The sequence below is a fragment of the Rutilus rutilus genome (assembly GCF_951802725.1).
Source record: "Rutilus rutilus genome assembly, chromosome: 6".
Taxonomy (NCBI): Eukaryota; Metazoa; Chordata; class Actinopteri; order Cypriniformes; family Leuciscidae; genus Rutilus; species Rutilus rutilus.
This window is the reverse complement of record NC_140214.1, coordinates 43,444,591-43,468,470: the sequence shown is the minus strand read 5'-3', so window position 1 is coordinate 43,468,470 and position 23,880 is coordinate 43,444,591. Positions and strand designations below refer to the sequence as shown.

At 37.2% G+C, this 23,880-nt stretch overlaps 1 protein-coding gene across 1 annotated transcript in view; it reads right to left on the bottom strand.

Moving 5' to 3' along the window:
- Positions 1 to 5,572: 5,572 nt before the first annotated feature.
- The window catches only part of LOC311292532 (protein NLRC3-like), a 437,424-nt gene continuing 419,116 nt past the window's right edge, over positions 5,573 to 23,880 (bottom strand). Inside the window, exons 3-9 of the mRNA XM_084412251.1 lie at positions 11,798 to 11,905; positions 11,334 to 11,441; positions 11,045 to 11,129; positions 10,561 to 10,756; positions 8,522 to 10,466; positions 7,715 to 7,879; positions 5,573 to 6,916 (exon numbers count right to left, since the gene is read on the bottom strand). Coding sequence (XP_084268377.1) covers positions 6,739 to 6,916; positions 7,715 to 7,879; positions 8,522 to 10,466; positions 10,561 to 10,756; positions 11,045 to 11,129; positions 11,334 to 11,441; positions 11,798 to 11,905 — 2,785 coding nt within the window. The 3' untranslated portion in view covers positions 5,573 to 6,738. The remainder of the gene's footprint in view (positions 6,917 to 7,714; positions 7,880 to 8,521; positions 10,467 to 10,560; positions 10,757 to 11,044; positions 11,130 to 11,333; positions 11,442 to 11,797; positions 11,906 to 23,880) is intronic.

The window sequence follows — 23,880 nt, the reverse complement described above, 5'->3', positions numbered from 1 at the left end:
TCAGCAACTAATAAAGATTCTTTATGGTTAATATATTAAGTAATATATGAATTGTTATTAATTAAATGTGTCATAATGTATTAATTTCTTAACATATTTTATTAACTAAAAGTGTAAATTAATGCGTTAATTACCACAATTGGTCAAAGCAATGTACTTCAGCTTCCAGTTGTCTGCTTTAATTCATCATTAACTATTGATTTGCAAATGTATCATTATGTTATGACTTTACTTGTTGAGGCACATGACTATTAACTAATTGTTAAGTAATATGCCATTTATGGGTTTAAAAAAGATTTCTTCATTATGCCGTACCTACACCGCTAGCATGCTCATTTATAATAAAACAAATTTAACAAGACAGACAGCAACAGTACAACATCTAATGCTTTGAAAGGTTCATAAATGGCCTTCGTCAAAATCGTCAAATCTTAACTGTTGCATTACCGAAACGTGCAGTCTTTTCGATTAAACCGTGTTACTTCACTGCCGCAGCAGAGATGTCTCCCTCCGCTTATCATGGCCGCTACTCTGTGGGATAATCATTCTCTTCTATTGCAATAACTCCACTCCAGTCTCTTCTATTGCAATAACAAATGCAGAACAAGTTCCTACGAACTAATGCAACTCCTCAGACGGCTAATCTGGTCTTATGCTTGCAATTATTTCATAAATAAAGCAGAACATATAGCAGGATTTAAAATCCAAATTGCTCTCTTTCAAATTCTGCCTTTCAGAGATTTAGGAAATTGGCTCCATATACAGGCCCGTCATGCACGCCAGTGCCTCTTCGCGGACCTGACATCCGAGTAAATCTTCCTCTCAATCATACCCATTTATCCACAAACAAATTTTTGTCAACAGTGCCCAGCTATTAAGAGCCGACAAATTCCCTCCTTATCAAAAGCATCCAAATATCTGAACCCATCCCTTTAGATTTTCGTCACTCGTAGGGCCCTATTTTAACTATCTAAGCGCATGGCCTAAAGCGTAGGGCGCAAGTTCACTTAGGGCGTGTCCGAATCCACTTTTGTTAGTTTAACGACGGGAACAATGGTCGGCGCGCCAGGCACATGGTCTAAAAGGGTTGTCCCTATTCTCTTAATGAGTAATGGGTGTGTTTTGGGATTAACGTGCATTAAACCAATCAGAGTCTCATCTCCCATTCCCCTTAAAGGAACACTCCGACTTTTTGGGACTTTAGCTTATTCACAGTATCCCCCAGAGTTAGATAAGTCCATACATACCTTTTTCATTTCTGTGCGTTCTGTAAGTGTTATTTGACGCACCCACCGCTAGCCTAGCTTAGCACAAATACTGGATGTAAATGGATAAGGTAGCATACTAATCCCAATAAGTGACAAAATAATGCAAACATTTTCCTATTTACATGTTGTGATCTGTATAGTCACAGCGTGTACAAATAACAAGGCTATATGAGACAGAGACCATTTTTAATCGTATAAATACTGGGAACTATATTCTCACTAGACGTAGGAGCACAGCTCCTTGGGCGGAGTGGCTACTTGGGCGGAGTGATTAGCGCAGCACACAAGACGCCCTGTGGTGAGGAGCAGAGAGTTTGCTCAGAGTTGGAGTAATAGAGTCAGCAATTACTAGATAGTAAATTTATAGTTTACAATCATGGGTGTTCGCTGTATTGTAAAGAGCTGCGACAATAAACAGGGGAGACCAGGTAATACTATGATGTTTCATAAAATTCCAACCAAAAACGCTGACCTGATGAATCGATGGCTACTTGTTCTGGGTACAGATCCAAACACACCAGTAAACAGCATCAAGAAGTATTTCGTTTGCTCTGAACATTTTACTATAGACGACTATTTTGAAAAAATGCAAGTTGCCACACGGACCATGAAACGTGTGCTAAAGGATACAGCCATCCCATCGATGATAAAGACAGGTCAAATTGGATCACCTGTTGCTGCGGTAAGTGTTCCGTTATGTTTTGAGATGACTAACATTAGCCATACTGTAACAGTGCCATGCTAATGTAATGTAACCTTAGTAGTGACACTATTAACGTGAATAGGGGCTCCGTGTATCCCCTTTATTGATATTATTGTGTTGTCATGAACACACTGTATCGCTCAATAACAAATGAGCGGCGCGAAATGTAAGTCTCAGGACTGTAACATTCAACTTGCTAATGAATTGGAGGGGGATGGGCAGTTTTCATTTTTGATCAAATGTTTGTGAAATAGTAGGCTAATGTTACTGTCTGTGGGTTCATTGTGCAAAAACTATTTGCCTTGTGCTATTACTTTCCCCATATTCTAGCCTATTGTAATGCAATTATCTAACATTACTGTATTATATGCTGTTGAATACATTTGGTCAGCTGTAATAAATTGCATTTACACCACCAGTCCGTGTTCGTTCTGATTCTCCCTTCGACATCAATCTGTTCGGCATCTTGTCTTACAGCTTCCAAAGTTTGTAACTCCTCGTCTGTGTATTCTGGCTCAAAACTTTATGGTTCTGGATCTTGGTTTGATACACAGTAAAATTCCTCTGACAATTCCTCAAAGTCAGCCATGATCACGAGTCACGTTCGCTACTAGCTAGTTAGTCACGTTTGTTTTGTTTACGGAACCATCAACAGGGCGTCTCGTGTGCTGCGCTAATCACTCCGCCCAAGTAGCCACTCTGCCCAAGTAGCTGTGCTCCTACGCCTAGTGAGAATATAGTTCCCAGTTTTTATAGGATTAAAAATGGTCTCTATCTCATATAGCCTTGTTATTTGTACACACTGTGACTATACAGATCACAACATGTAAATAGGAAAATGTTTGCATTATTTTGTCACTTATTGGGATTAGTATGCTACGTTATCCATTTACATCCAGTCTTTGTGCTAAGCTAGGCTAGCGGTGGGTGCGTCAAATAACACTTACAGAACGCACAGAAATGAAAAAGGTATGTATGGACTTATCTAAGTCTGGGGGATACTGTGAATAAGCTAAAGTCCCAAAAAGTCGGAGTGTTCCTTTAAATGCCAGTTGCGCTCACGCCATGGCAGATTCGCTATTTACATGACGGAATTTGATAGTGGAAAGACCAAAGCCGTCTCCAGAGCGCAAACGGAACTGCTCGTGTGCGAGTTAAAAGTGTGCAAGCAGACCATCTACGGCAGAGGTCCTTGATTAGCTGGTTGAGCCTGGTTCAGGTGTTTGATTAGGGTTGGAGCGAAACTCTACAGGACAGTGGGCCTCCAGGAGCAGGGTTGAAGACCTATGATCTACGGAACAAACCAGATTCCACCATATCTTTATGTACACAATAATAATGTTTTACATTGTAATCCTTTTCATTTTAATATTTGGCATGTTTGTGTGCTGCTGTGCACCCCTGTGTGTTTAATAAGCAGAATGTACACACGTTGTGGACCCGCCTATAGGCGCACACATTACTAACGCGCTCTTTAAATAAAAAATAATAATAATGTGCCATTGACTTTCCAGGTTTCAGTTGGTCAATGATGAGTCTATTTCTGTTGCCTCAAAATAGCAACGCACCAACAATGCGCCAGAACATACCTTGTTTTCAGACCAGCACGCCCATGGGCGAACAAATGGGCGCAAATGCATGTGCTATTTAAACAATGTGGCGCAGGACGTGAAAAATGACAACTGCGTCGGACTGAAACTAGCAAAAAACACTTGCATCGCGCTTGCCGCTGCATTGCGCCAGGTGTAAGATAGGGCCCGTAAAGTGTTAAGCAAACTGATTATTTCTCCTCTGTTCAGGTAGTCACTAAGAAAACACCACCAGAACAATCAACGCTCTATTCATCCTCACATTCTTCTGATTTCTCAGATGCTCAGAATCTACTTGCAGTTCTAAAATTTGATCCGCAGATCCATTTAGTCTTTCTCCAATCTTTAAGTACTATACAGAGTCACTATCCACTTTAATTTTAAGCATTGCAAAACGGATCAGTTAATGAGCAACCATTCAATATTGTTAATTTACCCACACCCCTCCAACCTAACAGTCTGTTTCCTTATTTTCAGCTCACAAAAGTTCCAGAATTTTATTTCCTGCTGATCCCCTCTTCGTCGACGACAATAATACTCCCATATCTTTTAAAAACGTTCTTTCAAAACGCTCTCCAGACAGATATAATTTCAAATTAATGACACAGACAAGCTCACCAATTACCCATTCAGCAATGTAGCTGCTGCACACGTGTTCATTAATCAATCAATTCCACCTGCACTCCTCCTTACCTATGCATTGCAGAATTTATTTTCCCCCTCGACCCTATAGCTCCGTCAGCCTATCTCTGTTCAAGTGCTGCGAGCCCACCTAGCATGGGTTTCCCTTCAGGTTCTCCAGTTAAACTTTCATTTCTCACTGCCGCAGCAGTGCTTTCTCCCCCTCATCAAAATATATTTCTCTCATTACCGCAGTAGTGATTTCACCTACTGGTCTAACACCAGCTTTCAGAGTAAACTTCGTTTCTCACTGCCGCAGCAGTGATTTCGGCCACCGCTCTCACGCCAGCTTTCAGGGTACATCTAGGCCCGTCACCAAGGGGGGGCATTGTGATGACACAAAGTGCCCCCCTAATCATCATGGTCATTCAGTGAATTTACTATTGAGAGCAAATAACCTTAATTCAGTGGATCAGCAGTAGGTTATTTAGCTCACAGGAGCACTAATATCGACAATGGTAAGTTTAAATTGTCTTCAGTGTTATGAATCGGAAATCAGTCGGAGCCGCAACAGGCAGGGCTAACCCCTGGCCACGGACTTAATGATGAGGTGGTGACGCATTCATGTAACCAGTGGGTGACGTCGCTGCCAATTACACACTAAAAAACTGTCACAAAGAACCGGCAAAAGTAATGATTATGAATGTGTCAAATATAGCAAGGAGACATTTTAATAGTTTATTAATAAACTAGTGTTTTCTGTGTCAGTGTCGGTTGACGATGCTGACTTGCCATGTTCGCAGTAGTGAACACGCCTCTAGAGAGAAATGCACATTTCATACGATACGGATTACATAAGCAGAGAGTATAGCCAACTGTTTCTTTTCATTTTGAATTGTTTTGTTTGATTTAGACATTTCAAGCTTTCTATATATATATATATTTCTCATCATGTCTGTGAGGCAAGTAGCCTATACTACTCTGAGTTTCGATTCATTTATAATACGAGCTCCAGTTCACGGGCAACGCTAGTGATCGCTCTGGCACTTCCATGTCCTGATGTCGGCTATATTTACTTCTTATTTTTTAAATCCAGGCAATTCGTTGATGAAACACTGATTAAAATTAAGATACAATTTATACAAAACGAAATTTACTTTAAAGAAAGGTTTTCTACAAAACAAAACTTAATGAAGTGGTCAAAATCATGTCTGACCCACTCACTAAGTCTCCCGATATAGTGCGCATCTTATGATCCTATCTTACTCATGCTGTTCACTTTTCATATAATCAACATAGATGAAATTTAAAAATAACATTATATATTTAAACATAAATTTGAAACTAGATAGCCTATGTTTCCATTACTGGCTACAACACATATAGCCTATTAAAGTACAGAGAAATTTAATGTCGGACCAGTATTTGAGCGAACACGTTTTACCAGTGAGCATGTGGGACAGGGGTGCGATTTTTGAGTAGTAATCGAATAATTCCCAGCGATCATCGAACATTATTTTTGCTTGAAATGCCCATCCCTAATAAAGTTAGAGTTGTGTGATATACAGTCGTAATTGCATGTATAATAGAATTGTAAGATAAACTCGCAAATGAGTGTATTTTTTTTTTTCAGAATTGTGAGATTAAAAAGTCGCAATTATCTTTTATTTATTTTTATTCTGTGGTGGAAACAAGCTTCCATATGATTCTGATTGCTTTTAGAAGGAAAAGCTGTCCATGAATGCTGGTCTAGGATCAGTTTTCTCCGTAATAAAGAATATTGGCAATCCTCTCGTTATAATAAGCAGTAAGACATTCGTTGTGCATCAGCTTAACTGATAATAATGGAACTTTGTGAAATCACAATGAAATTGTATAACCGCTTTATTATTATAAAATGAGCGCTCTATGCAAGTTTTCTGCCATGCCAAATCCTGTAAATGGTAAATGTTTTTAAAGGGGAATCGCATATCCTCATGGTGTTGGTTCACCCTCCGCCTATGATTAGAAAATGTATTTTTAAAATTTAAATTTTTTACATTTTACTTTGTGTTTTGGCGTTGTTATAATATAGAACTTGGTCTATTTCTGTTTTATTAGGCTAAATACGGGATGTTATTGTTTTGGTGAATGTCTGTTCTGGTGATCATAAAAAGTGTGCCCTCCTCCATGAAAATTAAATGCCCCCCATTCTATATGTTCGATGGCCCTGAGTACATCTCTCTCATTACCGCAGTAGTGATGTTGGCAACTGGTCTCACGCCAGCTTTCAGAGTAAACTTCATTTATCACTGCCACAACAGTGATTTCAGCCACAGCTCTCACACCAGCTTTCAGACTACATTTCTCTCACTACCACAGTAGTGATTTCAGCATGTGGTCTCACACCAGCTTTCAGATTGAACTTTGTTTCTCACTGCCGCAGCAGTGATTTCAGCCACAGCTCCCACACCAGCTTTCATAATAAAAATGTATCTTGCTGCCGCAACAGCAATTTCGCACCACTATGAATATTTAGCCTGCATATAGCTAATTTAGTTAATTATTTCATCCTGTGTCACCTCAGTGTCTTCAGTTGACAGTCTGGATCCTGCAGTAAATCACTGAGCTCCTTCACTCCTGATTGTCCAGGATCATTTCCTGTGAGATCCAGCTCTATCAGGTGTGAAGGGTTTGATCTCAGAGCTGAAGCCAGAGCTTTATAACCTTCTTCTGTCACTCTGCAGTTAGAGAGTCTAGAACAGAGAGGAAAACATTCAGCTGATTAATCAGTTAAACCTGAACAATATAAATCTGAATGATCGCTCTTCCAGTCGCCTCTACAATAAGGAAGCCCCTCTTTCTGGTGGTCTACGGCACATTCAGTGGTGTTTCACTGGCGTATTGCATGGATAAGTGCAGCGATTCCCCACGTGGCGCTTCAGCATAAAGAGCAGTTTCCCTATGTTATGTTCGCTAGTTTCCAATATTTTTTTATGGCTGTAAGGAAAATGAGGAAGAGAGCCAAAGAACTCTTTCTGTGAACTAACATAATCAAGAACAGCAGCTATGACCATCTCCATGGTAAGCCCTGTCCCTACCATCCCGTTGGCATGAAGGACTAGCATTTTGGGCATTCGTGGGGTCATAGGGAAGTTACGAATTAGGGACCCCATTTGTTAGCCCCCTGATGGAGGGAATAGAGACGTTATGTACCTCCTGCTACAACCCTGAACTATCCCACTGAATGGCCGGGAGCCCATCTCGGCTCCTCAGCATAAACCTGAATGAGTGGATGTGTGCCGCCATCTTATACAGCTGTATGTATGGGGGAGTTGCTGGGCATGCAAATTCCACTGGGCATTTTTCTAGAACTCAGAGGTGATTGGAACTGACCCCATTTGTCAGTCTTTAACATAATGTCTCTGTTTCCTCTATTAGGGAATGAGGCGTACATTAGTAACCAAGAATGTCTCTTGCGCTGTTGTCTCAAGCATCGCTCTGTCAGTCATCAAGCCTCACTCTCGTCATGTGACTCCTGTGGCTCAACTTACCTCAGTATCTCTAATTTACACTTCTTCAGCTCAGTGCAGAGCAGCTTCACTCCTGAATCCTGCAGATTATTATTGTTCATGTTCAGCTCTTTCAGATTGGCATCTGATCCAAGAACTGCAGCCAGAGCTGAACAGCTTTTGTCTGTTAAGTTACAATCATTTAACCTACAAGGGAAATAAATCACATCACAGAATTAGATGGAGCACATTCAATACTTTTTTCAAAAAATAAATATTAAATATATTTTCCATTATAATTTTTTTACATAAAAACTTTTTACATAAACTAAGCATTTAAAATATCAAATTATTGGGAGATACAGTAACAACCGATAATGTATTAGTAATGTATAATGTATGTATAGCCTGTTTTATAAAAATATCAATGTTTTATATTATAACCTTTCAAAATTTCAGAAAGATTTCATCTTTCATTTTGGCAATATAAATAACATGTGTACCAAATAGCATTATTTCCCCCAGTTTGGGTATATGAATAAAATATATACTTTTTTCCCCTCAAGTATGAGTATGAGCTAATATATAATTCTATATAAGTCATAACAGTCTGGTGTGTCATATGATGTAAAACATGCAAACATTTTTACAAGGTACTTTATATTTTTTCTAAAGGTTTGATAAACTGACTCCATAAAAAAAAAAAAAAAAAATCTGACTATTATTTCATATATCTCAGGCTTTACAGGGATAAGTTCATGTTCATGATGAGGAATCACTATAGAGTAATGTAGATAAAGACATTTTCAGATGAGAGCAAAACATGACAAAATATATTAAAAGACTTACAGAGCTCTTCTGGAGGTTTTGATGACTGCCGATAATCTAATGAGACACTCGTCTGATTTCTTGAATTTCTGAAGCTCAAACTCCTCCAGCTCTTCCTCTGATGTCAACAACACAAAGGCTAAAGCAGACCACTGGGCAGGTGAAAGGTCACCAGATGAGAGACTTCCTTTGCTAAGGTGGGTCTGAATCTCTTTCACCAGAGTTTGGTCGTTCAGTTCATTCAGACAGTAGAACAGATTGATGGATCTCTCTGCAGGAAGATCATCTTCTAGTTTCTGCTTGATGTACTGAACTATTTCCTTGTTGCTCTGGTCATTGCCGTCTTGCTGTGTCAACAGACCTCGTAAGGGTCGTCGATTGGACTGGAGCGACAGACCGAGGAGGAAGCAACGGAAAATGTCCAGGTGTCCATTGTCCCTCTGGAGCGCCTTGTCGTCTTGCTGTGTCAACAGACCTCGTAAGAGTCGTCGATTGGACTGGAGTGACAGACCGAGGAGGAAGCGAAGGAAAAGGTCCAGGTGTCCATTGTCACTCTCGAGCGCCTTGTCCACTGCAGTCTTGAGAAAATCAATCATGGTTTCATTTCTGTTTTTCTGTTCTGTAGACTCATGATCAAACACACTTGTCTTGTTGATGTCTAGAAACAGATGTGCATAAAGGGCTGCAATAAACTCTTGAATGCTCAAGTGAACAAAGCAGTACATGGTACCAAGAACGATCCCTGTTTCCTCCTTAAAGATCTGGGTACACATGCCTGAGTACACTGATGCCTTATAGACGTCAATACCACAGGCTTCCAGGTCTGTGTCATAGAAGATCAGGTTGTTTCTTTCCAGCTGATGAAATGCCAGTTTCCCCAGTGAAAGGATAGCGTCTTTATCCCAGGAAACATCTGGTGTGTATTCTCCATCATACTTTCGGCGGCTCTGCTGGATCTGAAAGCGGAGAAAGTGTGTGTACATTTGTGTCAGAGTCTTGGGAGTGTCTTCAGTGTTTGATTCCTGCACTGTTTTAGAGATCTCATCAGCCTGAGTGTTTTTCACATCATTATTTCTTTTCTCCTCCAGAATGTTCTGGAGAACCGTGGCTGAAATCCAGCAGAAGACTGGGATGTGGCACATGATAAAGAGACTCTTTGATTGTTTAATGTGATCTATGATTGTGTTGGCCTGATTCTCATCAGTGAATCTTTTTTTGAAGTACTCTTGCTTTTGTGCGTCACTGAATCCTCGTATCTCTGTCAGCCGGTCAATACAGTCAGGAGGAATCTTACTGGCAGCTGCTGGTCTGGTGGTGACCCAGATGAGAGCAGAAGGAAGCAGATTTCCCTTCATGAGGTTCGTTAGGAGAACATCCAGAGAGGCTGGTGACGATACATCACTCCACGTCTCATTACAATCAAACTTCAGAGGAAGGCGACATTCGTCCAGTCCATCAAGGATGAACAGCACTTTGAATTGATTCCTTCTTGTAAGGTTCAGTCCTTTTGTCTCTGGGAAAAATTTAGTAATAAGGTCCATCAAACTTAGTTTTTCTTTCTCCTTTAAGTTCATCTCTCTGAATGGAAGAGGAAATATGAAGCTGATATCTTGATTTTCTTTTCCTTCAGCCCAGTCCAGAACAAACTTTTGCACAGAGACTGATTTCCCGATGCCAGCGACTCCTTTTGTCAGTACAGTTCGGATCTCCTCGTCTTGTTCAGGAGCTTCAAACAAATTTGTGCATTCAACCTGTATCTCTTGTGCTTCATGCCGCCTGGAAGCAACTTCAATCTGTCTCACCTCATGTTCAGTATTGACCTGTTCACTGCCGCCCTGAGTGATATAGAGATCTGTGTAGATGTTATTCAGAAGTGTGGAGTCACCTTGCTTCGCAATTCCTTCAAACACACATTGATACTTCTTCTTTAGGCCACATTTCAGCTGATGAATGAAGAACAGCTCTTCTAAACACAGGAACAGAAAATAGATAGTTTTAGTCTTCATTTTCTCTCCTACATTTATAAGAGACAATCAGACAGATGATCATGAGTCTCTTACCTTCTAGAGCATCAGCAGCTTCATCTTGCTTCATCTCTCTCAGGTAATGTAGTGTGAGATCAAGAGCTGATTCTTTGATACTGGATCTGTTCTCAATGAAGTCCTTCACTAAGTGTCGTGTGTTCTCTTTTTGTAATATTTTCTTAAACTTCTCCAGTTCATTCTTCAGAAATGTGCTTATTTTGCTCTCAAGATCCTACAAACAAAAGTAAGAGAAAAGACACAATTTAAACCAAATTTACATCTACATTTGGTCAACACAATTTATTTATAACTTATATAATTTATAACTATTATATCTATAAAAAAAAATCCAGTTAAAAGACTAACATGTTACCCAGCTGTTATTTGTAACAAATAGAAAAATAAAAAATATATATGTGCTTCAAAGGAAAAATAGTGATCTAGAGGAATTAAATTCGTTTTTCAATAACATATTTGTTTTTTGTAAATATTAAACATTAATAAAAATGTGTTTTCCTACCTGGAAGATTCCTAGAAGATTGTCTTTGAAATTCTCGTGGTTCCTGTGAGTCTGAACGTCTGAGTCTAATGTCTCATATTGAAGCCTGTAATCAAATAAATAAAATAAATACTGATTTTCCGGGCAAAATATCACAGAAAGAGAAATAAGTATTTGCTGTGAATACTCAAATATTTGATCGGATTTATGATAAATATTTGATCTAAAAATGTTTCATGATTGGTATTCACTGATACAACTTTTAAACACAGTCAACGTGTGACAAAAAAATTAGAAACTCATGAAATACCTTTTATTAGATGATGGTGTTTTCTCACTGAAGTGTGGTGGATTTCCACCTTTAGACCGATCACTCTTCAGAGACACAGAGCTGGACACATGTGAGCCTGATCTTACACTGATGACACAAAGAACAGAGAGAAAACACTTTACTACAGGAGATACTACAGTCTCATTTGAAAAGGATTAATATTGCAAATAGTAATTAAATGCAGTATAGCTGTGCATTTGTCCATTTATGACTACAGTTTGATGGATAAATATATACATGTTTAGTTGCATGATCTATTTTCCATAGTGAATAGTGTGCCTCCTTGTGGCTGCCTGTGTAATTGTGTTACTGAATGAGTTTCATAAGGTTCCCAGGAATTGAGTTTTATTGTGGCTTACTATTTTATTCTGTCAAGTTCAATCATATACACCACTGTGGACAAATAATACAACAATATAATGTAATGTAAACACACAAAATACCTTTTATTAGATGATGGTGTTTTCTCACTGAAGTCTGGTGGATTTGCACCTTTAGACCAATCACTCTTCAGAGACACAGAGCTGGACACATGTGAGCCTGATCTTACACTGATGACACAAAGAACAGAGAGAGAGAGAAAACACTTTAGTAAAGGAGGATCAACTGTGTCTGAAACACATCTGTGTCTTTATCTAATCCTCCACAGAAATACACACACTCACACAATGTACTGTTTTACGGTCATTTTATTTTACTGGCTCACATTAGTTTAACGATTTCTTTAATATACATGAGTGAGATTAAATATGTTAAAAAATACTTCACTCTAATTGATGAGAACATGTCAAGTTTAAATATTGAAAAAAAAATACTTAACTCTAATTTATGATACCATGTCAAGATTTTGTTTATTGACAGAAATAGAGAGCAGAAATGTCTGTGTGACACAGTTGTGTTAGCATACTTGAATTAAATTAAGTGTATAGTTGTTTCCTAATGTCTGTCAATAATTTTATGATCTAAAAACTAAAGTAATTTATTTGGATTAATTCAGCATCTAGAAGGTTATCAACAAATTATTAACTGTGATATTTTCTATAGAGCAAACAGGGCTTTATAGACAATGTCAGAGTTAATTTAAGAAGTTAAAAATAGAAATTGTGCAAAGCATGTGCAAATCTAAAACAATGCTTAAAGTTGTGTTACTGACAGGGAAACACAAAGTCCAGTGGAGTTTAAACTGATGAAAACAGACGCAGTCTTACCTGTGTTTCTCTGAGAGACTCATCTGAGAGAGAGAGTCCTTTCCTCTTTCCTCAGACATACTGCAGCTAAACTGACACTGAAAACTGATCAGCACTGCTTTCTGAAAACACTCAATCCTTCAGCATCACCTGGAAATGACACCATTTTACACAGATGAAGAACATCTTATTTAAGACAATAATGAAGAATGCAGAGTTATCATCAACAACAGCAACAGCAAAAACTATCTATAAAATAAAGTGAGTTACAGACAAATATATTGCCATGTAAAATAACCAGTGTTGGGTAAGTTACTTTAAAAAAGTAATTAGTTATAGTTACTAGTTACTTCTCACAAAAAGTAACTGCGTTAGTAACTGAATTACATCATTACAAAAGTAACTAATTACCAGGGAAAGTAACTATGCGTTACTAAAAAAAAAAAAAAAAAGTTTAAATATAAGAAATTTCTTGGATACCCCTAATATGAAATGTTAATTGAATTAAATGGACACTAGAACATGCTTCTTAAGAAATGTACCCAAAATAAATAAATAGTAATAGAAAATATAGCCTACATACACATACACTAGTAGTGCATATCATTAAAATGATAAAACTCACACACCTTTACAACTGGTAGACTGTATTGCCTACTTGAAGTATTTTCTTCCTCACAATATTAAGTTTAACAAAAAGTGCTCTCAATATAATACTGAACAATGTACCAACATAAATAATAATAATAAAATATAATCTTTATAATCTTTTGGGGCTTTATTTTTATAACCTACAGAGAACGTCAGAGGTTAGCCAAATTCTAGTCGTGTTTGCCGCACAACAACCGGTCAAACAAATAGCCATGTTTGAACGTTCCCTGCAAGTTATTTTGGAGTTTATGTTAGGCTATATAAACTAATTAAAACATTGCATATGATACCAATATGCTACAGAGATTATTCTAATGCTGAAATGTGTAATTTATTTATAAATAAAGTATTTATGCTCGTTGCTCGGACACATTCGGTCTCTGTCGCGCAATGTCGAGCGCGTTCTCGGACACATTTGGTCTCTCTCGCGCACTGTCGAGCGCGTTCTCGGACACACTCGGTGACGGTCTCTCTCGCGCACTGTCGAGCGCGCTGGCTCGCGGCATTCGCCTCACTTTTGTCCAGTCCGGCGCCTCATAAACACACACACAGAGAGAGCCCACTCGGATGAAAACCGCTTCAGTGAGCTCAGTTATAGTAACGGCGCATTTTTATTGACAGTAACGGCAACGGCGTTGTAACGGAGGAAACAGTAATTAGTTTGATTACTCGTTACTGACAAAAATAACGCCGTTAGTAACGCCGTTTATTTATAACGCCGTTATTCCCATCACTGAAAATAACAGAATGGTCTTAATCATTTCTGATTGATTAATGAGTTTAACTGACTCTAAATATTAATTCATTGGGGGAAAAGCAATTGTGTTTAAAACTTTGAGTGGGAAAATTGAACCCAATTTGTTACAGTGAGGAAAATAAGTATTTGAACACCCTGCTATTTACCCTACATATATTAACACCCTACAAATATTAACATTGATTTTCTCAGGTGTTGAAATACTTATTTGCAGCTGTATCATACAAATAAATAGTTAAAAAATCATACATTGTGATTTCTGGATTTTTTTTTTTAGATTATGTGTCTCACAGTGGACATGCACCTACGATGACAATTTCAGACCCCTCCATGATTTCCAAGTGGGAGAACTTGCAAAATAGCAGGGTGTTCAAATACTTATTTTCCTCACTGTATATTCTCTATTACAGTTTATCATTTTACAATCATATTTACCCAATCTTTATTAATTGTTGAATCGTTTGTCATTTAATCATTACTTCAAGTTTACAATGATGGTTGATTGCATTACTTTCAAATGATCCTAAAATAACTGATTGAGTAAAAGTAACCTGAATTATAACGGTCATACTGTATAACTACTAATCATAATTGCTATATATGAACTGAAATATTCAGTTTAATAACAGCAGATTGTTGTTCATTGACGTCAGGCTTCATCTGTCTGTCTACTGTAAATTTCACACCACAAAAACAACAGCCTAAAACTGAAGAGGAAACTTTGAAAAACATGTGTTTTAAATAAACCTTTCTCAATAAAACTTTAGGTTTCAGCATGTGTTTTTACTTTCGTATTCCTCTTCTTCGTGTGTTTTATAGGAGGGTTTGGAACAGCTGAACAGTTGCACACCGACACCTATAGGCGACACCTATAAGTGTAAAATACACCTATAGTGCATTTATTATACATTCAATCCTTTTGTTTTGTATTAGGACACAAATGATTCATGATTCAAAAATAGAGCTGGATATGGCCAAAAATATAATAATAATTTGTTTGTTCACTATTAAACTCCACAGAGTAAGCTACCTTTTAATTTAGGGCCCAACATTTTTATTTTTATTTTTCCTAAAGTGTTTTTTTTTTTTTTTTTTTTTTTTTTCTGGATTCTATGTTTATGATTTAATACAAATGTATCATCAAATATATTGTCTGTATATGAAGCCTATCAACAGATTTAAAATGCCTTGTCTCTATATTCATTTGAAATACTGCAAAAAATTAACCATAATTATTGCATAAATATTAATAAGTACCATCAAATCATTTCAAAATACAAAATAAAAAACATTACTGAACAAAAATAAATTGCATTGGTTTTACTGGGGTGGAGGAAGTTTAATTTTTAGGTGTCCGGTCACTTCTGACCGAGAAGATAACATAAGGTGCAACCAAATGAGGAGCACCTGAGTGTTAAAATGTGTGTTAAAATCTATCCAATCAGCATGAGAGGATATACTGTGTGTGTGTGTGTGTGTGTGTGTATATATGTATGTATGTATGTGTAACGGAGGTATTTTTCTCTATGGGACTTTTATTTTGACGGGTTTCTCTTTTTCTGGCGTGTTCGCGGGAGGAGGATTTTTTATTTATTTATTTATTTATTTTTCTGCAGGGTGGTAGGGGAAGACTCATGAATATTCATTAGGGAACTCATCCCTGATTGGCTCGCCGTGACACATCGTCTTCATGACAACAGACACATTTGCAAAGGTAAGGTTTCATTTGATATTTGATTATTTGAACAGACATATGTGATTCATCTTCTAAAAACCTTTTAAAGGCGACCCAGGTATAGTTCGTTCATTTGTTTTTGCTTTCACATATGAAAACGAAAAAACGAGAAAAAGGAGTTGTTTTCTCGTTTTTTCGTTTTGTGGTGAAATCTGGTATGTATCTCAGCTCCTGAAGAACCCCTAGTATTGAAGTAGCTAGGTGGTCTTTTGGTCTTTTTTAGCTAGGTGTGTCCCTACACCTTCATGCAACAATAACAATCATTGACAACTAGGCCTATTGATCAAATTCATACTTACCCTCCAGCAGAATCTCTCCTGGATCCTTCGTTGTCCTTGGTCTTGCAAGATATACTATAATGCTCTTTCTATTACTTATAGAACTGTCTTTGTAAGCTGAAGTAAAACTGAACAGTGTTTGTCTTTATATAATAAAAATGTATTTAAACAAAAGATAAAAATACTGGTTACACAATGATTAATATTTGTAGCAAATCATCAAGAGGTTACAGGTTATAATACTTCAGCTTATCCAATCTCAACAGGGCAGTCCTGTATGAGTGGAGAATTACACAGGCTATTTACCTTGTAAGCAGTTCAAGCAATAGATGTAAAAAATAACTTGTCCTCATCTGAGCTATTCAAGTTAAGATAATACAGCAGAGCAATTTAAGCAAAAAGAATTTCAGTTAATAAACTGAGCTAGGAGAGAGCTGATTTCTCCCCAGGGATGCACACGACATCAAAATCAAAAATGCAACAACTAACAGTCAAAAAGCAGTAATATTTATACGGAACTGGGTTACATTGTTCCTGTGCAGTTTCTTGTTTTTTTACCAGAGGAACTAAATCATGTGACATCAACCTTCTATTGCCTCAGTCAAGGAGGCTTCTGGTGTCCACATTGTTCCCCATATATGGGCATTCTTCCACCATATATATATATATATATATATATATATATATATATATATATATATATTTATTTACTTTTATTTGTTTTTGTCTTGTTTGCGTGTCGACGTGCTTTGTATTGCACTCTGTGTATAAAAATGCGCTATATAAATAAACATTTTCTTACTGTCTTAAAAGACATAGAACTGAATATGTGAGGTGGTTTTATGTGAGGTCCAAAATTGGAATGTTCAGCGCGGCACGAACTTGTAGTCAAGACCACCTAAACCGAAACCAAGTCATGACCAAGACCAAGACAGGCCGAGACCGAGTCAAGACCAAGACCAGTGCATGACACACTTATAATAAAATATACAATATGCATATGCGGCCATTTTAAAACTCAAAGTTCCATAAAAATGCTAATCTCACTGAGGTATTAATCTAGACACAGTCCATTAGGCCTATGTCCTAAATTAATGTGAATAACAGGTGGTGGAATATGTACCATACAGATCCATGCATTAAGTCTTGCCTAGTAGGCAAATTATTTTATATATATTGTTCATTACATGTTGGTACATATTGTGCAGCTTTATTGTGCAACGGGGAAGGAAACCCTGTATTTGTGTTTTATTTTGATTACAGTTTGTAAATATCTCACATGTGGTTTGACTTATGTTTTTGGTTAATATCGCCCAGTTTGGATTGGGGGGATGTAAAAAAAATAATTGTGTTGTGATTGTCAAAACATTTTATTAATTAAACAGAATTGTATTAGGTTTAGTGACAACATGTTACAATGTTTACATGGTACAATTTCTGGTAAGCTACGTTTTTTTTATTATTGCTTGACACAAATTTCACAATTTTAATTAAATTAAATTCTTGTGATTTGATTCAATATTGACTCATTTGGATAAATATTAGGTACACAAAATAGGTGCTAATTTTTCTCAAGAAAAAAAAAAAATCTCTCCTAATGCTGTAAACATACAGAGTGTCACGGAGTGGGTTCTGTTATGTTTTCTGTCTGTGTTCCCCTGTCTTTTTCCATGTTTAGCAGTTCCCCGTTATGTTTAATGTCTATTAGTCTCTCCAGGTGTCTCTGATTAGCCACGCCCCCTTGTTATCTTGTTTAGCTTGTTTGCCTTTGTATTTAAGCCATGTGTCTAGTTCAGTCTTTGTGAGTTCTTGATGTTGTATGTTGCCTGTTCTGTCCCTTAGTCTTAGTCTTTTTAATAAAAACACTGCTGCATTTGGATCCTGCTTCCTGCTCTGCATCATAACACAGAGAGCTAGTGATGGCCAAATGAAGCGTTTCGAAGCATTATTGCTTTGTGATACAATTGTGTCGAAAATGGTTCATTACTCGAAGCTTCATTCAGATAGAAATTGCAGCACCATCTCCTGGTGAAGTAAATGTAATGCAACAAAGCTGACAACCATAAAATGCAAGTAACACCCCGTTTATTACGTGTTTTTACCGAGGCGATCAAAGCTGAAACAGTGTTAGTGCTGTGAAACTCATTTATGTAGGTGAATTTTACAGATACTGATGAATTTCATGTGTTCACCTTGATAATAAAACATTAAGCATGATGTGTGTGTGTAATTATTTCTTTAGACAAGGACAGAAGATCAGACCAGCTTAAAAAAAAGTTGGAAACCATCACAGAAATTCTAATGGTTTATATTAAAATAGGAACCATTGGCTTTTACCATTTGAACCACTACATAATTCTTTTTTGTAGTGTGTTAGGGACATATTCCATTAGGATTTAATGTCCCCACCAATACAACCCAACACATATCAGTAGACCCACAGAGACCACTATAATTCCCATTACAACCAATAAAATTCCCATGAAAACCATTAAATCCAATAGAATTTCTGTAATGGTTTCTATAGTTTTTTTTTTACCCTCACTTTTATAAGAAATACAGCCGCCAGGTTTCAAACCTGTCAACACTGGATTGGGCTGTCAAAGCAGTCAGGTGGTTTACTACAGGAGTGAACCAGTGTGTTTGCTTCAGAAGTCATTTTCACGTGACTAGTGACGTAATGATACAAGCTCCGAAGCAGTGGTTCATTGCAAGGACCGTTCGAGTTTGAAGCAAGCTTCGGAGCGTCGGTGTCAGACGTAACATCACTACAGAGAGCCCTATCAGCTGGTAGTATTATTTAGGGTTAAAAATAACTCAAATTAAATATAATGCATTTTTTTATTATAATAACAACTTTATTTAATAATATAAGTAAAATATAATAAATATGTAATATAGTAGCCTACACATATTTAGCAAAGTACTCTCTATAGCTATTTTTTTCTAGCCAACTAACGTGCTATATATTTTGGTCATTAAATGGCTTTCCTGAGGTAAATGTTATGTGACAATTGTTTTCCAGCTGTTTTACCTCTTTCCGCGGTTGAAAAACACTGATTAATCGATATTATGTATGAGGAATATACATTTTGGTAAGTTATACTGTATCTTTCAACAGTGTTCATTCGTGTTTATTTACTATTAGCTAGTAGAGATGATCGATTCACGTGCTGCTTGAACTATGGAAAGCCATGAGGGCCAAAACACGTGAATTTTAACATGTATTTAACGCGTAATTCACGCATGCAATACGTGTTGTTTGCGCATGACAAATCAGTGCGTTAAATATGCGTATTCAGCGCGTATTTAACACGTGAAATACGTGTTGAATACACATAAAATACGTGTGAAATACACGTTATAAATCAGTTTGAACAAGTCAGTGTCATTGGCTGCTGAAGACTTGGGTCTAACCATTTCTGTGAGCTTAGGGGGGTGTACCGTTCATAGACTAGGCTACCACTATTGAACATGCAATAGATCAGCTTATTCAGCCTATTTATTTTGTCCTTTTTTTTGCATAACAAATAGAAATAATATATTTAAAATGCAGTTTTATGAAAATTTAGATACAAATAAAATTGCCTTGTTTTTCTCCACTCATGCCTTTTTGTAAATAAACACATTAGTGGACATTCTAGCTTTAACATTTGTGTGGGGAAATCAGTTACAGTGGAGGTAAGCAGTCAATGCAGGTTTAAGATACAGACCATTGTAATCAATATCTGTCTTTGGAAAACAACATGAGCTTGTGTTGTGCTTACATTTACAGCTATCACGAACAGGTGGCGCTTACTGAAACCTTTTTGTGCAGAGTTCGGGCACTCATCAGACAAACAGTAATTAAGTACACAGGTGATAATAAAGACTTAAATTATTTAAATATGGTATTTAAGACTTTATATATAAAGTATTGAAGACATTCAGGATTAGAATGAGAGCTTGTGCTCAGGTCAGGGGTCTCATTTATAAAACTGTGCGTAGGAACCTTACTAAAAGTGTACGTGCGCCCGAAAGCCAAAAATGGCCAAAAAGCCAAAAAATATTCAGACTTATAAAACCGTTCGTACGCCAGAACCTGCGCAGAATTCACTTTATAAATCCCAGTCAGCGGAAGATTGTGCGCACATGCGTCTCCACCCCGAAATAACCATATATGGAGTTTACAACGCCTAGTTTTACTATGCAGATCCTCATCTGCATATCATTTGCATATGATTATTCATCCACGTGATGACGTTTAACGGTACAAGACACATTACATTAATAAAAATCATGTAGTTGCCTATCCTTGCCTTGTTTTTGAATACATAAATCAAATAGTGTAAAATACATTTCAGAAAAAGTTTTTCTCAATCTTTTCCACTGGCCGAATTGTATTTTTAATTGATTTATATTTTTAATGGAAACAGATAGGCCTTGGGCATTATTTGCACAAAACTATTTTCTCAGACAATCTGGTATTATCATGATAAGCAATTATCTCTGTGGTTAAAACATTAAAACAACACGCCACAGGTCACAGGAAAAGTGTTCAAAAACATGGCATCCACAACAAATATTTCTATTGACTGAATAGGCTATACATTTTTTTTTTAACTTCTCAGTAATGATTTCATGTTTAAGTGTTTAACTCCATTAATTTGAATGGCATATTTAATCTAAATGTTTATATCAGAAGTAAAACATAGTTTAAATCATTATTTTATTTATTTAAACTGTTATTTGCGTCAGTTTCACTAAACGGCCCAACGCGCTCGCTGGCGCGGACATTTAAGAAGGGATGGATATTTGCTTCAAGTGATAAGCTTGGTGAGTGAAATTATATTTTGTATTATCTTTCTGTATATGTCTTTAGATTTTCTGTCTAAAAGTGACCAAAAAGACATTTAACTCCAGCTCACCATCGGTGTCGCCAAACTGCTCCATCTCCAAAACGTTCGTACGCATGGGTCGGAGTTTGCGTGCAGGTGCGCAAATTTTCCCGTCAAGTTTGTTTTTATAAATCACAACTTATGCGTCGGAAGTGGCGTATGCCTCTTTCAGGGCCTGTTTTGTGCGTACGCAACGGTTATAAATGAGGCCCCAGGACAGGTGTAAGAACTTGATTTGGCTTTCCTGACAGCAGAAGTATTCTACTGTACTAAAGTAGGCCACCCTGATAATTGGTATTAAAGCAATTTATCTGTAAAAAATGATGAGGCAATTTGTTAAAGCACTTGTATTACATTTAAGAATACATATGAACATAAAAATACTAAGTAGCTTATTATGTTTTTAGTTTTTTTTAGAACCACACACAGTTTATATCTGTAAGTAATCTGGATTGTTTCTGAGAAGCTTATTGTACACTTCATAACAGCTAGAATTCATTTTACGGCTGCTTTGTGACAGTTTATATGCTTGTTTAGCAATGTGACAGACTTGATTGGCTTACTGAAACTATTAAAAGGCTAGGAGAAGACTAACTGTACTGCACACCTATACCTATACCATGAAGGTAGCTGAACAAACTCAGGGTTAAAGGATTAGTTTTGAGCTGTTCTCCGTTACACTACTATACAGTGACCCTGCTAAGGCCATAGTTCACTGTCTAAGTGCTTGTTTTTGAGATATTCTTAAGAAGATGTCCAGACAGAGCACAGCTGATACAATATAGAACAAATCAAGCTGTTTACTGTTTAAAGTCCACATGAATTCAAAATTGACCATATTTACTTTGTTTGCCTAAATTGTTAGTTTTGTGGTGAACAATTCATCCATGCAAGTCAATCCACACAAAAAAATTTTTGGGCTTTGTAATCTTTAATCAAAATCTGAAAATGCCCCTCCCCTCTGCCTTGGAGGACCTTCTCTGATGACGTATGTTTGACGGCTTGGTTTGGGAAACGCTTAACCACTCCCCTCAAACCGTTAGTCTGCTATGAGCGAGAGATGGAGAGGAGGAGCGCTAGAGTAAAACCCTGCCCTCTGTTCAATATTCCTTTTCACTAGGAAATACGTCACAGCACTGGAGAAAAGTCGTTTGCAACTTCCGGTTCACGCGGACTTTAACTTAAAGCAACACCAAGGAACTTTTCCTCTGCGGTCGCCCTACAGGTTAGAAGCGGAATTGTTCATTACCACTGTCGTAAATCATTTAGCCCACCGCAGCCTACCATCGCACGCACGCTCGCTGTTTATCCAGCACTGGCTCTGGAATGAATGATGTCCACAAACAAGGTAGAGTATGATGCATGATTTTATGAAAGTATGATGTATTGCGACATCAGAAACGAAGAAAAACAAAATAATGACAATTGTAACGCTTGACATAAAGCAAGTCAAATTTGTAGTTTTCTCATGTCTCATTAGAACTACAGAAACGCGACCCGATCTGGCAAACTTGCATAGTGTGGTTATAGCAGATAAAGGACCGCAAAGCAGAGGCATAAGTGCCTTTCACTCTGTTACGACTTGATGAACCACTGAAACGATTTTGGAAACATTATTTTAAGCTAAAAAATATTTATTGGTGTTGCTTTAATGTATATGACATAGCAAGTCAATTGTGTATTTTGCTGAATATTCATCATGTGTATCTGTAATATTTGATTTTATTATATTTACTCTGCATTTTCTGTTTCTATAGAAAATTTCTATATAAAACCACACACTAAATTCAATCCTTGTTAATAACTGAGTTGTTGTGGTGTCACATAAACAGGTTACTCTCAAATGCCCAACATCTTTTCACCAAGTCTCTTACCGGACACCCTGTGGCAGATTTCAAACCTAACAGCAGTTTACTGAGATGAGACTGTGATATTAAAGCTAACTCATTTGTTCAGTTCTCCACTTTCTTCACCTTCCTCAAGCACTGGCAGAACACAGACTCTGACTGAGCCAGGCCAGTTGACATCCAAGCTTGTGAACATACATTCATACAAATCATCTGCATGATCAAAAGTACAGTGGGTCAGTTTGTTAACATATACATTACTATTTTACATCAGAATTGATGTCACTGAAAATTGATTACGTTTTGAAAAACATGAACACGCTCCAGGACCGTGTTTGCCCAGGCCTGCATTAGGAGCATTCCACGTGAAAACTGCTGATGTAAAAACAAAGTGTAAAGGGTTAAATTAGCAATTTAAAAGGGGAGTCGTTGCAGTGTCACCTGTCAATGTATCTTTCTTAGCTATTTTGTTAAAGCCTTCTTTGATGGACAAAGTATAAATGTCCATGTAATGAAACTGTGAATGTGCCCCTGCAGTGTAATATACGGCTGCATACATGACGCACTCAAGTATATACTGAAAAGAAATAAATAAGCTGGGTCCCACTTTATATTAAGTGTCCTTAATACTACTATGTACTAACATTGAAAAAATGAAATAATTTGATACAATGCACTTATTGTACATGGTTTTACATTGTACTTATATTTAAAGAATTCAAGTTTAAGTTCAAGTTTTTATCAACTTCGTCTGCTGTCTAAAGTCAAACCTTTCCTTAATCATAAAACTCTAGCGATGGCTGTTAATGCTTTTATCACCTCATGTTTAGACTACTGCAATTCACTTTACTGCGGGATTTCAAAGTCTCAAATTACTCGTCTTCAATTAGTGCAAAATGCTGCTGCAAGATTCCTTCTTTATAGCCGTAAAAGCGCCAATATCACCCCAAGTCTGAGGTCCCTTCATTGGCTGCCCATTCATTTCAGAATTGATTTTAAAATCCTTTTATTTGTTTATAAATCTCTACGTAACCTAGCCCCCAGCTATCTATCTGAATTGCTGCAACCATATACTAAGTCTGAGATCAAGCGACCAGAACCTGTTATTAGTCCCACACTCAAACACAGAGGGGATCGAGCATTTTCTGGGATCGGGCCTCGGTTGAGGAACAATTTGACGTTAGAAATTAGGAG